The sequence below is a fragment of the Colossoma macropomum genome, unplaced genomic scaffold (assembly GCF_904425465.1).
Source record: "Colossoma macropomum unplaced genomic scaffold, Colossoma_macropomum, whole genome shotgun sequence".
NCBI classification, from domain to species: domain Eukaryota; kingdom Metazoa; phylum Chordata; class Actinopteri; order Characiformes; family Serrasalmidae; genus Colossoma; species Colossoma macropomum.
Genome location: NW_023494803.1, coordinates 26,801,457 through 26,816,169, shown reverse-complemented (window position 1 = coordinate 26,816,169; position 14,713 = coordinate 26,801,457). Strand labels below are relative to the sequence as shown.

Below are 14,713 nucleotides of genomic sequence, written 5' to 3'. Positions count from 1 at the left end.
TCAGTGTACAAATGTACAAAGCAATAATAAACATGACTAGGTTTCTATGCTAACATTACTGCATGGACAGTGTCTTAAGAACAAGTGAATTTTGAGAAGTTCCAGATAAAAAGTTTTGATGTAATGTGTCTGACAGATGTGCAACACGTGAACTATTCAGCAATCATAGCGTCCTAAATTAAAGCACGGTCTAAGTTTGCCTACTTAGACTAGTTAACGGCACCAGTCTTGGTTGTGAATTACCCAGTCTAATTATGCTGATGTGCAGCTTTAGATGAGCCTTGGAAAATTGAAGCCCAGTGATGAATGCTATAGAGAGAGCAATCTCATCAGGACTTGTGCAGTGGGTTGTGAATGAGGGGGTCTCATGCAAATGTGTTGGAGTGTTTACCTCTTCCTGTTTGTGTTTTTCAGTCTGTAATTAACTTCTCCCGCTCTCTTGCGTAGTGGTGTGTATGTGGCGGGGGGGCTGAGGGAGAAGGGCTAGGCTTACTCCAGCTGCCTCTGCCGGCCCTGGCGGCCATGAGGAAACGAAGACAAGCTAATGGAGGTTGAGTGGAAGTTTGCTTGAGTTGTTCAGTTGCAGTTCTTTGTGGATGTGTGTAAATACGGCATGTGTGGATGGTAAAGTTTTGATTTAGTAGGGAGGTTGGAGACAGCTGGAGGGCTTTTTGATGATGTGAAGCTCAAAGCTTATTTTTTACTGAAATCTCCATAGTGTCTTAGGGGATGTTTACTTTTGTGCAGGAATAAAGAACCATCTGTTATTTGATGCTGTACGTGTCCAATCTTTAGATCATTTTTATGACTGAAGTAGTCCCGTCCTGGTAACACACTGGCTCTTACAGTTTTATTGGTGACTGGTCTGTGCATTCATTTTGTTGTTAACCCAGAGTTGTCCTTTTAAGTATGTACATAAGAGGGCCATAAATTGCTGTAAGAGCTGTGCTCTTATTGTTAGGGGTGCAGGATCAAAATAGGCCAGTATCAAAATCAATATTCACTCCTCCCAAGCAACTGGCAACCAGCATTTCATTACAAAATGCTGCAACAATATGGTGCAATGATAAGATTAATAGCTGATGTATATGAATAGATGAGATGTGGAAAACACACTTTTATTTCTTTAAAAAAATGGTAGCAGTCATAATATACATTGATATTTCTTATATATGTAAAGTCCACTCTTAAGAACATGTATCATGAAAAAAAATAAAATTGTTCAAAGTGTCTGCAAAATGTTTTGCAAGAAAACCCTTTGTTTCTATTTTGACTGATTTTTGTTACAATTTTGTGATAATGAATGAAGTGAGCTAGGGCTGCTCGATTATGGCAAAAATAATAATCATGATTATTTTGGACAATACTGAAATTACGACTACTTGTTGACTTTGGAAACATATGCATTTATTAAACTTAAAAATGGCTTTTTATAGTGGATTTCCTTGAACTCTCAATTAATTTAACTGAAAATAAAAAATAAAAAAGATAAATTATATATAATATGGATATATGTGCATTTAAATAAAGTTTCTAAAAAATAATAAATAAAAAAAAAAGATAAAAATAAGAAAGATCAGCTATGTTGTAGTGCACTTCCATGACCTACTGAAAACTACTAAACATATATAAAAAGTAATCAATGAAAATAAATTAGACCAAAATAACCTAGATGAGGGGCAAAAGTGCACTGCTCTGAAGGAAAGGGGCGTCCTAAATTTATAACACAGGACAAAATGAGAGCGTCATTGTGAAACGGAGTGCAGCATAATAATAATTTTATTTTGATGTTCTCATTTTCATAATCAGTATTAATTGTAATTGCAAATAAAATTTGATTAATCGCCCAGCCCTAATGTGAGCCAGCCATGAATGTGCATGTTGCATTTGAATACTGTGTGTGCATGATTATGTATACGTTAGGTCATGTTAGGCTTGGCCAAAAAAACAGGCCTGGACTTTGATTTATAGAAAATAATCACAATTTAATTCACAGTCACAATATTGGTCAGAAAAATTCTTAATTAGATGTTTTCTCCAGATCATTCAGCCCTACTTTAGCCAAAAATTGACATTAGCTGATTTGGCTGAAATGAAACCAGAAACGGCCATAAAAATTCATGTTGCTTGTTTTTTTTTTTTAACTGAGAGCAAACAGACAATAAATGTGATCTTTGAAAGAATGTTGTTTTGTCTGGCAGAACTGAAAGCTGGGTTTAGCCTCTGTAAACATTTTCTTTACCCCAGTCCATTAACACCTCCCTTTAACAGGAACAGGACAGAGTTGCTAAAAATGAAGGTTAAAGTGAGAAAAGATCCTTTCTCAGAGTCTAAATTAGACGCCAAAGATGTTCTCACAAGCTGTGGTTTCAACACAGATCATTTATCATTTCACTGTTGAGCTCACTGTGTTTCTGGCTTAGCCATAGAGCCTTATGTGCTGTATCTGAGCTGAGCAGGAGCTTGTAGCTTGTCCTCTGTGCTCATTAGTGAAGCCCACCACGATCATGAATAGTGTAGGCCCATCTCAGTCATACCAAAAAGGCCCCAAACTCTCTACACCTGTCTCCAGTCTTCCCCTAGTAAGGCTTCCAAATAAAATTAAATTTTCATGATTTGTTTTGCCAGTTTTGTTTATTTCTGTAAACACTGCTGAAATAAATAAATAATTGGGGATCTGGTGGGCCTAAATAGAGTCTCGGAAAACCATGTATTTTAATTTGGTAAGCACAGAAGCAGTTGAGCTCATATATAAACACACCAGCGTGTCTCTAGTGAGAGACATGAAGGCTTTGGTTTAACTCTAGCAGTCTTAATGCAGCTGCATGCTGTTTTCTCAGATTAGCCATGGGCCAAATACAGCTTCGGCTGAAGAGTGCTACGTTGTGGTTTCATGGGCAACACAGAGCTGAATTTCTGCTTCTTCTCAACTTCACACCTGCATGCATGACCTAATGCTTTGCTCGGCACTGAACCGTGTAGAGCTGGTAGAAGGTTTGTTATAAATGGGCTGCTTTGGGAGTAAAAAGGAAGTTCAGATGTTTTTCTAGTTACCTAAACCCTGATAATTTAACCAGATTCAGTTTCTTGAAAGGTCTAAATGTGAACCTGTTAATTAGCTGGCTGAACTGCACAAATATTTTTGACACAGAGTGGTCGGGTGTTATGATGTCATGTTCCATGGTTAGTCAGTGTGTAATCGGACAGTTGCCTTTTCCAAAATGCAGATAAAAATACATTTCTGTCTGTTCCCATCTACGAGTTGCAGTTCATTAAACTATTGGTTCTTAGCTTCCTCTAGCCATAGCCCTCTTCATCTCCACTCGCCCTGAAACAGCTTTTTTCATATTTCGGTGTGTGGAGGTGACAAGGACCTCATATCTGCGGTAGATGCAACATTGCCTGCATTACTTAGTAATATCACACACGCAGTTACCAAACACAAAAGACACAGCATTGCTGGCCATAAATAAACCAAACAACAACTTTGCAAACATCCAACAGCTTTTTTGTGACACTAACATTCTGAACAAGTGGCATGTATACTTTTTATGCACCTTTAAGCATAGTTAGCTAATAATCGTGTAATATTGATTTCCAAAAGTTAGCTACTTGGCTCATAGCTGCACACTGCTGACCCTTTCTGGTGAGAGACTTTTGTGTTTTTTGTTGCTCAGTGTTTTGACTTATAACGACAGTGATATCATTCAAGTAATTTTGTGGGAAAGTCATGGTCAAGAATATGCATATATAGTATCATCTGTAAAGAATTTAAGGACCCTCAGGGAGAGCAGTGCCCTACATATATCTACATATATCTCATTAAATAATTAAGGCTGCTATTGATAGTAACAATTTAAATTTGGCACATGATTCCATTTTTTTTCCCTTTTTGTTCGTTGTACAATGTGCAAGGCTTCCAAGACCTCACCTCATATTAAATACAGAACATATTCTGTTTAAAGGATAAAGAAATTGTTTATAACTAATTTTGAAGGATAATGCAAATGTAATATGTCAAATTGCATGAGGATGAGTGGTGCTTTCCTTTCATTTTCACAACCTTCTCATGTGTTTTTACATGGTTGCGTGATACAAGGATACTGTGAAACTGTAATTAGAGGTGGGTGATATGGCAAAAAGTAAAATCATGATACTCCAGGAAGTTTTTACGATACACAGTGTGTCACGATATTTGTTTTTCTAATGTCTGAGTTAGAACAGACAGTAATAGTAGTATCTAAGTAGTGCCACATTTTAAAAACACTATCAAAAACTATGAATCTAATCACTTGTATTCAAAATTTCACACACTGCACTAAATCCAGTTAAACCGGACTAATTATGCTCTTTTTAATCAAACCTGCAGTTAGGAAGTGATTTGTAAGTACTGACAATATCCACAATATGTTCAGAAAAGCATGTGATGTAATTTATCATGATAATGATAAATATTTTCATTTTGCCCAGCTCTAACCATGATATTTATTGACTAGGTTATTATACCTTCCAAATGATAAAATAATGCAGTGTGTGTATACTGCATCAACTTTAAATTCTTTAAAACTTTCAAGAAAAGGGAGTTGTCTTCCACTGTCACAAATAGCTAGCCTAGACTTGACGATGGCAGCTGGAGTGATGCATGAGCCAGAGAGAAAGAGGAGGAGAAAGGGAAAAAGAAAGAGTAAGAAACAGTGAGACGGCCAGTCTGGGAGGGGGGGGTGTTAGTGTTAGTGAGGGCAGGGGGCTGTCCAAACACTCTGAGAAAGGACTTGTTTCTTTTGCAAGCCTGAGTGAGCTGGAAAAGGTAATTAAGTCAGCAAGTGATGAGAGGTTTCTGTGATGGATAGGCAAACACACTCCCCTATAGCCGTGCGCTTCTGCTGAAGCTTCTGGTATTCCTTGCCTGAGAGCAACAGACGTCACTCTCTGCACGTACTGAAGTTTTACAGGTAAATAATCTTTAATCATACCTGCTCATTATTGTGGAAAAAGTTAACTTTGATCAGTTATCATTATTGGTTTGAAGCTGGTCAATGAACTGCGTGATTTATTTGTAGCAGTACTAAAGAAAGTATTCTTCTCTTATGGTTGATGATTATGCATGTTGGTAGGTGGTAGCAAAAACATTGCATCTTATTGATTAATGTTTGTAAATCAGTAGCAGATTTTTACTTTTTTGGGTTGACTGTCGATTTATACAGATTTATTTAGGTTGACATCAGTCACTTTATCTACAGTTTAGCTCTGAAACATGATTAGAGCTTTTTGCTTATAACAAAGTGACATAGCAAATACAAGCAAATCCAGACAAATGTGAATACGTCTCTAAATAAGGAATGGGTTCTTGCATAATCCTTCACATTCAATTTTAGTTTGTGATTAATATAATAGGCTAACCTGCACTGGCCTGAATTAAGAGGTTTAGAATATATTGATATTATTGAACGAGTGTTGCATCAATGAAGTGGGCGAAGCAGTTATAGTTGCTGTAAGTGAGAGATTTGTTTCAGATGTATCTTCAGTTCAGGGATGTATATTACGGGCTCACAGATGTAGAAATAATGACAAAAGCTCTGAGACAGAATGATAAATCAGGTAATGATAAGAGAGAGCACCAGCTGTTCCTTGTCAGATTTGTTGCCAGAGAGAAACAGAGACAAACAGATGCTTTTTCACAGAACCCTCTGTCTCCTCTAGGTGTGTGTGCTGCCTGGGCCACTGCAGTAAACATGTGGGTGTTTGGGTCTTAGTTCATAGGTACTTTCCACTCCAGAGTGGTTTCACTTAACTGCCTGTGTCTTTCTGTGGGTGGTAGTGAGCGTTTAAACAGAATAGACTGATTTAAGGTTTGTAAAAAATTGAACTGTGACACTGAAACTGAAGCTGGTATTGTTTTTGTGATTTTGTGAGTAGTTAGTTTTGTCAAAAGTAAATCATGTGAAGAAAGAAAGAGATTGAGGTCAGGTTTGGCTTAAGACTGAACACTTGGCCTAGGACTAAACCTAGAAGTGGCTGACTGGCTTTACATTTTTGACTGTGGCTTGGTGCTGTAGCTATGACAACATTTTATCTGTTTTTCAATTGAGTTGATTTTTTTCTTATTTTTATTAAAAAAATCCCAACCAAACCTAAACAAAAAACCCAGAGGTGTATGTTGGAAAAATGGCCATTACCATTGTCCAACAGCAATACAGAGGACTCATAGGAAAGTGTGACATGTAATAACACATAGTTTAAAGAAGCGTGTTGATATCTCAAGTGGTTGCAAAGTTATTCAAGTTTAAAGACGGCCTGTTGGATTCAACTTGTTCAATATTAAAGCTTGAAGAAGCTCTTAGTAAGAGTTGAATCGCAAGGGATGACTGATACACATGCAGGATCTCTAGCCACATCCAGTACTGTTCAAAAGTCTGAGATCACTCTTTATTTATTTAATTTCCACTAAAGTCCCAGTTATTCATTTTTCAGAAATATCCCTGCAGATTTCTTTCTAAAAATGAAAGTAAGTCTTTTAAAAAATGGAAGCAAACTTAATGACTATGAAAGGTGGTCTCTGACTTTTGCACAGTACTGGATACTTGCTCTACTTGCTTTCCTGGTTAGCTGGCTGCAATTATTCTCAGCAAACACCAGAAAGTCATTAAGTCCTCAGGGGTCCAGCTCAGCACCCAGCACACGAAAGACCCCCACTCCTAAGGATTGACTTGGGCATGTGTGTGTGATGGTCAGTTGGGATTAGGTCTGGATGTGGTCTTTAGTAGCACAGTGAGGGTAATCTGCGTTAATGGCTTGCCGTGAGAAGGCCCTGCTCTCCTCCTGTGTCTCTGTGGGCAGTGTGGCAGCAGCTGCTCATCCTGCTCTCCCACACCCCTGCTCCGCTCATGGGGAAACCCCCTCATTCACCTACCTGTGGGAAAAATTGGCCTGATGTCCTGCTGCTCCCAGCTGTTCACCATTAAGCTAAAAACAGTACATCAATTTGTACCTACAGTGTCTGAGGTGCTTTTAAGCGTCGCAGTTTATGCAGAACACACTCTGAATCTGAGCTTGGCCCAATGTGATCCCCTTCCATTAGAACACAGTGTTAGTGAGTGTTTGTTCAGTCCACACAGCGTCTGTCTTTGCTCTGGTGTCATGCAGCATAACCAGACGCATAAAGCATTACTTTGTGGCTGAGATTAGTTACTGTTTATAAAGTAGCCAGCACAAATATGTAGACTAAAAGCAGATGGAAAGGTTCCAAATGTTCCTCACTTTAAAGGTGCAATTTTAGTTGACCTGCGAAAAGCTTGGGCAGCCATGTGTTTAAAAGCTTTGAAGTGTAATCTGTTTGTGAATTCACAGTGCCATTTGAAACAAGGTGTTGTCCTGAATGAGCTCCCTCTCTGTTTTTTCTTTTTAGTGTTTACTAGGGATGTCAAAGTTAACCATTAATTACACATTAATGTGCTAAATTACTAACGCCACTCATTTTTTAATGCCGCTAATGCATTGTCCTAGTGTGACCCTTTGAACCATCTGTAATAGCTCAAGGCCATCTGCTGTTGTGGTTGTTATGATAGAATCCACTATTGTAGCATTCTTGTTTAAATACAGCTTTTAAAATAATACTTCTGGGACCATTAGCAAACTACGCTAGACAGTATCTTGCAGGGGACCTATAGATAAATCAATGAGCAGCAAACTAACAAAAGCAGTAGCAAAGTGCAAAGTTCCTGTTTCCCTCAAGAAGCTCCACCAACAAGGATAAAACCCAGAACAAAACCTCTTATCTCCAAAAACATAACTTTACAGTAGAAGTAAAAACATTCTTAACTTTTAATAAAGGGTAATGGAAAAATGATTTATTCCAAGTTATTTTTGACCTTTTCTATTGGTCATTCATCACAAAATTTTGAGACAATTTAAAGGACAGCTGGCAATTTTGAATTATGTCAAAAAATGAAAAACGTCAAAAATAGAGATACGAAGTTTCGTCCCGACAGTGTTGATATTTAGATCTTTTGGCAGGGCATGGTTTTGACTTGCACTGGTGATTTGCTCTCTTGTTCTCCAGGAGAATGGGACAGTTTATAATGTGTAATGTTCTTTTGCAAAACAAGATTTTTCATAATTTAAAAGTCGATTTGCAACTTATATTTTGACAGCTATCTAAAATCCACTTCTGCTTCTTCAGATAGACAAAACTGAAATAGTGCAGGCCAAGGGTTATTACAAATGAACCTGTTAGCAGCTTCAACAGGTCAACAGATCCAGGGTTATTACAAATGAGCCTGTTAGCAGCTTCAACAGGTCAACAGGTCCAAGTTATGCAATTTACACCTGGCATCAATCTGTGTTTTCAGTGATTGGATCATGTTCAGATTTCACCTGACTGCATGAAAACTCTGGTGTCAACACCCCCAAGAAACTTTGTGATCGGATTATGATTGGATCTCTCAAACCACATTCGGAGGAGGTCAGAGGTGGCTAATGACCACATTTAACACAGGTTTTAATGGAATGTGTTTTTGATATCCATATGCAATTACGTGAGTGAAAATGTGTCTGTTGACTGTTGACTAGCAGGTGAGAAGATAGACAAGGAAATGAATGAAGGTTGACAAACAAACCAGACTGGAGTTCCTCAAACCAAGAGCCTTCTTGCACACTGGGATGATTAAGTTGTCTGAGCCAAGCTTGTAAACTTGTATTGTAACAGGGAAAAATATATAATATAAAGTATATATAAAGGATACCAGTATGTGGTTCTGGACACGAATCACACAGCAATACAGGGTGTAAACAGGCTCAGTTTTGCTTTGGTTGTATCAGAAGTTGTGCCACTACAGTAGCTCATGCTCTGGTTAAAAAAGTGACCCTTAAGCATGATGGATATAAGTGTGGGCTTTGTGAATTCTGTGAATTCCAGACAGATCTAGACATAATAGATGTGTAAAAATAGACTCTGTAAAAACAGGAATAGAAATCCTATGTTTTTTATCTTCACTTGGCTATTGAGTGGCCACAGCTGAGACCAGCCACATAGGGGTCAAGATTTTCAGATGACTACTGACACTACATTCCTCTGTCTGTTCTTGCTCTCCTCTCTCACTATTGTTTCATTTGTCTTTCCTCTATCCCTCTATTCCATTTCTCTTCCTCACTCTCTCAAATCACCTGTATTTCCATTTCCATTGCCTTCTCTCCCCTCTCTTTCACTCTCTCTCTCTCTCTCTCTCTCTCTCTCTCTCTCTCTCTCTCTCTCTCTCTTTCATCATACCCCCTCTCTCTCAGCCCTGTATCTGCCTATATCTCATCATCATTAGTTCGGCAGGCAGACAGACCGAGGGCACGCATGCAGTCATTTATCCTGCCGCTCCCTCTCCTGTTCTTCAGAGCGTTCCTAATCAGGAGATAGTGTAGGCTTTCATTCATCCCCAGAGCTTCATAAAAATCTGAGCTGACTGGCAATGAAGTAACACAATGGCCTACAAACCCCCAGGCCAGGGGTCTAACCCTCATCATCTCTCTTATTCTCCTTTTTTTTATTTGCTCTGTCTCTCTGCTCCACCACCCTCTTCTGCTTCTCTCGCTGCATCTATAATTTTCCTCACTTTTCCATTCTTGCTTCCTGCAGTGAGCTGCAGCATTCTAACACAATACAGCTCCAGTTAACCTTCCCACTAACTCAAGTCTGCAGTCTCGCTGACTCGCTGGCATGTCCTAGCCTACAACCCCCACAATGCACCAGCAGCAGATGGGGTCAGCAGATGAAACGTTATTATGCTCTCTAAATCAACCCTTAACAATGCACAGAGGGATCAGGCTGTTGAATACAAAGCAGGGTTGATTTGTGACACGAGGAAAGAGCCCTGAGGTGCTGGAGGAAGGTCAAGGAATAAAAATTGTGAAGGATAGTTTGTGTACATGCGTATTGTGTGTGTGTGGTACTGTGAACATGGAAGCCTGTGAACTGGCCTCCAGCAATAATTCTGGGTAGACTCTTATTCTCAGGCCACAGTGTGTGGTGTTGTGTATCTTTGAAATGTTTTCAATAATTGGATTTTGACCCAAAAAACTCTGCATTGTTGGCTGCCACCAATTATTGCCACCTGCTAAATGTATTTAACATTTGCCAATCTGTCGGTGTGACGGCAAGCATGCAGTCTCTCTAAGACTCATAAAACCAGCTACGTGTTCTTTTTTGAACTGCTTCTAATGCAGTCTCATATGTTGACCTGAGAGAGGAACTATGCTGTCCTTTTCACAGTCAAACATGGAGACTAACCATTCCAAAGACATTTCTAACTGGACATGGTTTAGCACGGAAAACTTACAAATTTTGCCCAGCATGGTTAGCTAATCATGCCCAGCAGAGCAGAATCATTTGGGCAGACGGCATAAGGAATCACTGACCTTCTTTTTGTTTAAGCCACTGTTATGATGCCTCATCCAGCGTTATTTGAAAAAATAATACTAAAACTAAACCTAAAAAAAAGAAAACACTCCATGTTGTCAGTTGACAGAATGGGAAGTGCTGACAAATACTTTATCACATATATATCACTGGGCTGCTGTTTACTCCAGATTATGTACTTCTTACCATACGTTCAAATTACGAGGCGACATAAACAAAGTTGCTAATGTTGCCCCAAGTTTCTCTCTAGTTGGTGTGTTCAAAGTTGCTCTGTTTGTCGAATGTGGGTGTGTACAAAGTCCAGCTTCTGACAAGAAATGATAAAAATATCTACTATATATGTACCGCTGTTTTGTTTAGAATATAAACTCTAGTTGTAGGTTTACAGGTTTATAAGTTTCTCTCATTTTTTGCATGATACTTTTGGGAATAGGCAGGAACAAAAATTTCTGAGAGCAGAGGCTGGGGACCTTGGGCCTTCGTGCCTCAGACTGGTCCAAGAAATTTGTTGGCTTGGTCATTTAGATTGTTGCTTCACTGTATCATACCTCACTTGCATAAAATTAAGAACATCTCACCCTAGCACGGTGTTGCTTGTTGCTTGTTTCTAAATAGCAGCTACCAATTGCCTACTTCTGTAGGAAATGACAGATCGCCTGTCGCTCTGACGCTCTGTCACTCTGTCGCCTGCTAATTTGAATGCAGGGTTAGGCCTGATTTAGCAGCACAGCAGATGGAAAAAGAAACCGGAACCAATCTCAGAGGCTCTGGCATGGAAGGACATGAGTTGGCTGTGGGAGGCAATTGGCATTTAAGTAGAAAAGAGGCAATAGACTCTCTGACAGGATTGCCACAACACCAGAATTTTGACTTATACTGATAGCAAATGTAGTCACAGTACTAGAAAACCAAAGCAATACTACGAGTGTCACAAGGGATTCATAAGATGGTACACAGGAAGAGAACTGAGATTATTGTAGAGGTTGGGAAGTGTGTCAGTCAGATGTTGGCCTAGTTGGTGGTATTGGCTGCTTTGCAGTGAAGTGACCTTATAATACCTTTTGTATACTGGTATTGTTGTGTCTGCTGGGTGGCCCAGTTTTTACTCTGTGACTCTGTGTTATCCATAAGTGAGGGCATGAAAGAATATGTCTTTTTCACTTTTGTCACTTGAGCTTCACAGGTTCCACATGTGCAGTCCTTGCCCATCAGAGACAAATTAGCATGCACAATTAAATTTGCCTACATCAGCATGTTGTTAGCCTATTAAAAAAAGTATTGCAGGTATTAAAAGTTAGTGAGAATTTTTGAATGTTTATCATGTTGTAATAAAAAAAGTATACTTCATGTAACCCTACTCACTGCATGGATGACTGTGTCATCGTTGAAATTCCACCTCTTTGAGCCAGTTGTGCCACTCGGGAGCCTTTTCAAATCCTCTTTAAAAATTCATACTTTTTTTTGAGCGGAGTGACTCCATAAGGAGTCTGTTTAACAAATCCCACCATTAGCAGGCACAAGCCTTTTGATATTGCTCCCAGTAGAACTGGATGATCTACGATAAAGACTAAGTGATTTTTCAAAGTCTTTTGTTTCTAAATCCCAGAACCAAGCGCTTATTGTAAGACTAATGAGAGAAATCAAATGAGTAGGTTGTATCAGATACAGTTTCAGTGGGAGAGATTAATGCAATCCAATCCAAAGTGCTGATCTTGTATATTGCCCACTATGATGCTGAAGTGGTCACTACATTAGAGCTGAGGGATGTGGAGTGGAGCTCTACAAGACAGTGACAGTAGACTGCACCAGTCCATACCCCATTACTTTTACACACAGTTATTGCCTTTCTTTTGCTAAATGCAGTATGTGTGTGGTGCAGTTGAAGGACAGTTTAGCGGGCAGCTGATTATCTGTCTCTGTGAATGAGCCTCAGCTATCTCTGGTCATGATGACCACTGTCACTGGGTGAAACTCAGAGGCCCTATAAACATTTACTCAGCTCGTATCTCACCTCTGCTCCAGAGACTAGGTCCTTTTATAGCCCTCAAGAGACCGCTTTCTGTGTGTGTGTCTATATATGTGTGTGTCTGTGTTTTAGCCATTGGTGTCATCCATCTGCAAGTTTGCCACATATGATTTTATTCAGAAAAAAATGTTTACATGTATTTGCTGTATGTAGAATTAAAGCACTATTATAGCTCATCTGCAAACCATCCTTTACATGTTTTTGTCATTTCTTGATGTGAAACAAATGTACAAATTCTGAAACACAGACTTGAAACTGCAGATACCCAGTCAGGATGTAAACTGATTGTAAATTTAATTAACCCCTTAAATGGCCGGGGGCCAAAGTTTTACTACACACTTCTGTAAACTAAGAATAACTCAGTTAGTTTGCATTGTAGTCCATGTAGTTTTACTGAATAATAAGCCTTATTGTGTCATAAGCCTGGGATTTGAAGGGTTATGATGCTGCCCAACTTTGTAATTACCTAAATGTAATTAAGTAATTACCTTTGAATAGTATAGTAAGGATGAATAGCATTGGATAAGGATGCAACATGGATAATTGGAATAGTGCTTAGCCACTAACACCACATTAGATGTACTTCAGAATTAAGTTCAGGTTTGAAATGATATGGTGGTAGTACAAGTAAGACACTAAGTTACTATGTGTTATTTAAAACTGTACAGTATGTAATATGTTTGTTTATTGTTATTGCGATATTGGCCTTTGCAACATTGATCCCACAAAAGGCTGCAATATGCTAATGTTTTATTATGCTGTAAGCTTCCTGACCATTTGTTTGCTTTAGTGAATGACGTTATGCACATGATTACAACAGATAACTATTTTGGTTAAAAAATAATGCAGACCATATAGGGATGGGCGATATGGCAAAAATACAATGGTATTTCAATTGTATAATGATATTTACACGATATGTTAATATTTTTAATATAAGTTGCATTGTAGTTGCAATATGTACCAATCACAACAGGGAATTTCCTGCAGCCCTAGTAGTGCTGTCTTTATTTTTCTGCAGTAGTATTAGTTAAAACAGGTGTGAGCATGTGTGGGATTAAGGTGTTTACTTACTGAACTGCTATGTTCTGAATAGGCACATATGATGTAACCTCAAGACCATGAGGTAGATTGCCTACATGTCAGTGTTGTTGAGTGGAAGGTGATTATTTCCACACTGGGTCTCTTATCATATCTCTCCCAGCTGGGAGTCTTATCATATGTAAATATGCACTGCACCCAGATTTGTGTCTGGACTCAGCTGTCGTCCCTCCCTCACTCCATTCCTCACTCCCTCCATCAGTCTCTCACTCCCTCAGACCTCTGATCTGTTTTATCTGAGAAACAGTAATATTGTCACTGCCAAAAGAACACATCATAACTTCATTTTTTGTAGTAATGTTTTGTGTCTTTTGAAAGTGCCAGCTACAAACGTTTCATGATAAATTCACAGCATTTATGTTTTTTAACCCTTAGAAGTCATAGTTAAAGCTGCTGATCGCTGAAGCATGGTTATTTATAGTTTAATTAGCTTTTCTTTAACAGATGTTAAATTAATGTTTTTTTCTTGCCTATAAACTTACTGTTTCTAATGGCCGTGACAAAACAAAAAACATTGTGGACATTTTTCTATATTTTCTGAGTTGCTGCTTTGTCCTTCTTCCTGTAGGACCCTGGATTTGCCACCTTCCTCTTTGAGCAGCTGCAGGTGCCAGTCTGGTCGGAGCAGGGGGGACATGAGGGCGCTTGTTGCCATGTGTGTGCCACTCCAGTGCAGCAACTAAGGCAGCAGGCTCTGCAGGCTCTACAGGAGCCGTGCCCCGGTGCAGAAATGCCAGCGCTGCCTGCCAGCACCTTCCCTGGGCAGCCCACCAGACTGACCACACACAGCGTAGTCACGCTCTCGTCTAGACCACCAGCTTCCAGGATCCCCTACCCAACCCACAGCGTTGTGGCTGTGGGGGAGCAGCGGCGTGGCCTGGGCTGGACTTCCAGCACCAAACCCAGCGTCCAGGTGACTGTGGGAGGTGGCCCTCTGACAGGAGCGCTCAGCTCAGTCACCATCCAGGCGCAGCAGTACCTGGAGGGCATGTGGAGCATCTCACGCGTCAACAACTTCCTGCCTCAGCCAAGCCCGGTATGTGACACTCTATATTTCTGATGTTGAACATGCTACTTTATATACTTTATAGTCTTTATAGTTTGTGATATATACCTATCACAAACTGTATATATTTCTGAGGTGAAATGATTAAAAAAATGTAAAAGAATATTGCCCTTCAGTA

The 14,713-nt window shown here is 39.4% G+C and overlaps 1 protein-coding gene across 1 annotated transcript in view; it reads left to right on the top strand.

The window, feature by feature from the left end:
• Nucleotides 1–14,713, top strand: part of kif26ab (kinesin family member 26Ab) — a 99,694-nt gene that overhangs the window by 26,651 nt on the left and 58,330 nt on the right. Inside the window, exon 3 of the mRNA XM_036593134.1 lies at nucleotides 14,098–14,565. Coding sequence (XP_036449027.1) covers nucleotides 14,098–14,565 — 468 coding nt within the window. The remainder of the gene's footprint in view (nucleotides 1–14,097; nucleotides 14,566–14,713) is intronic.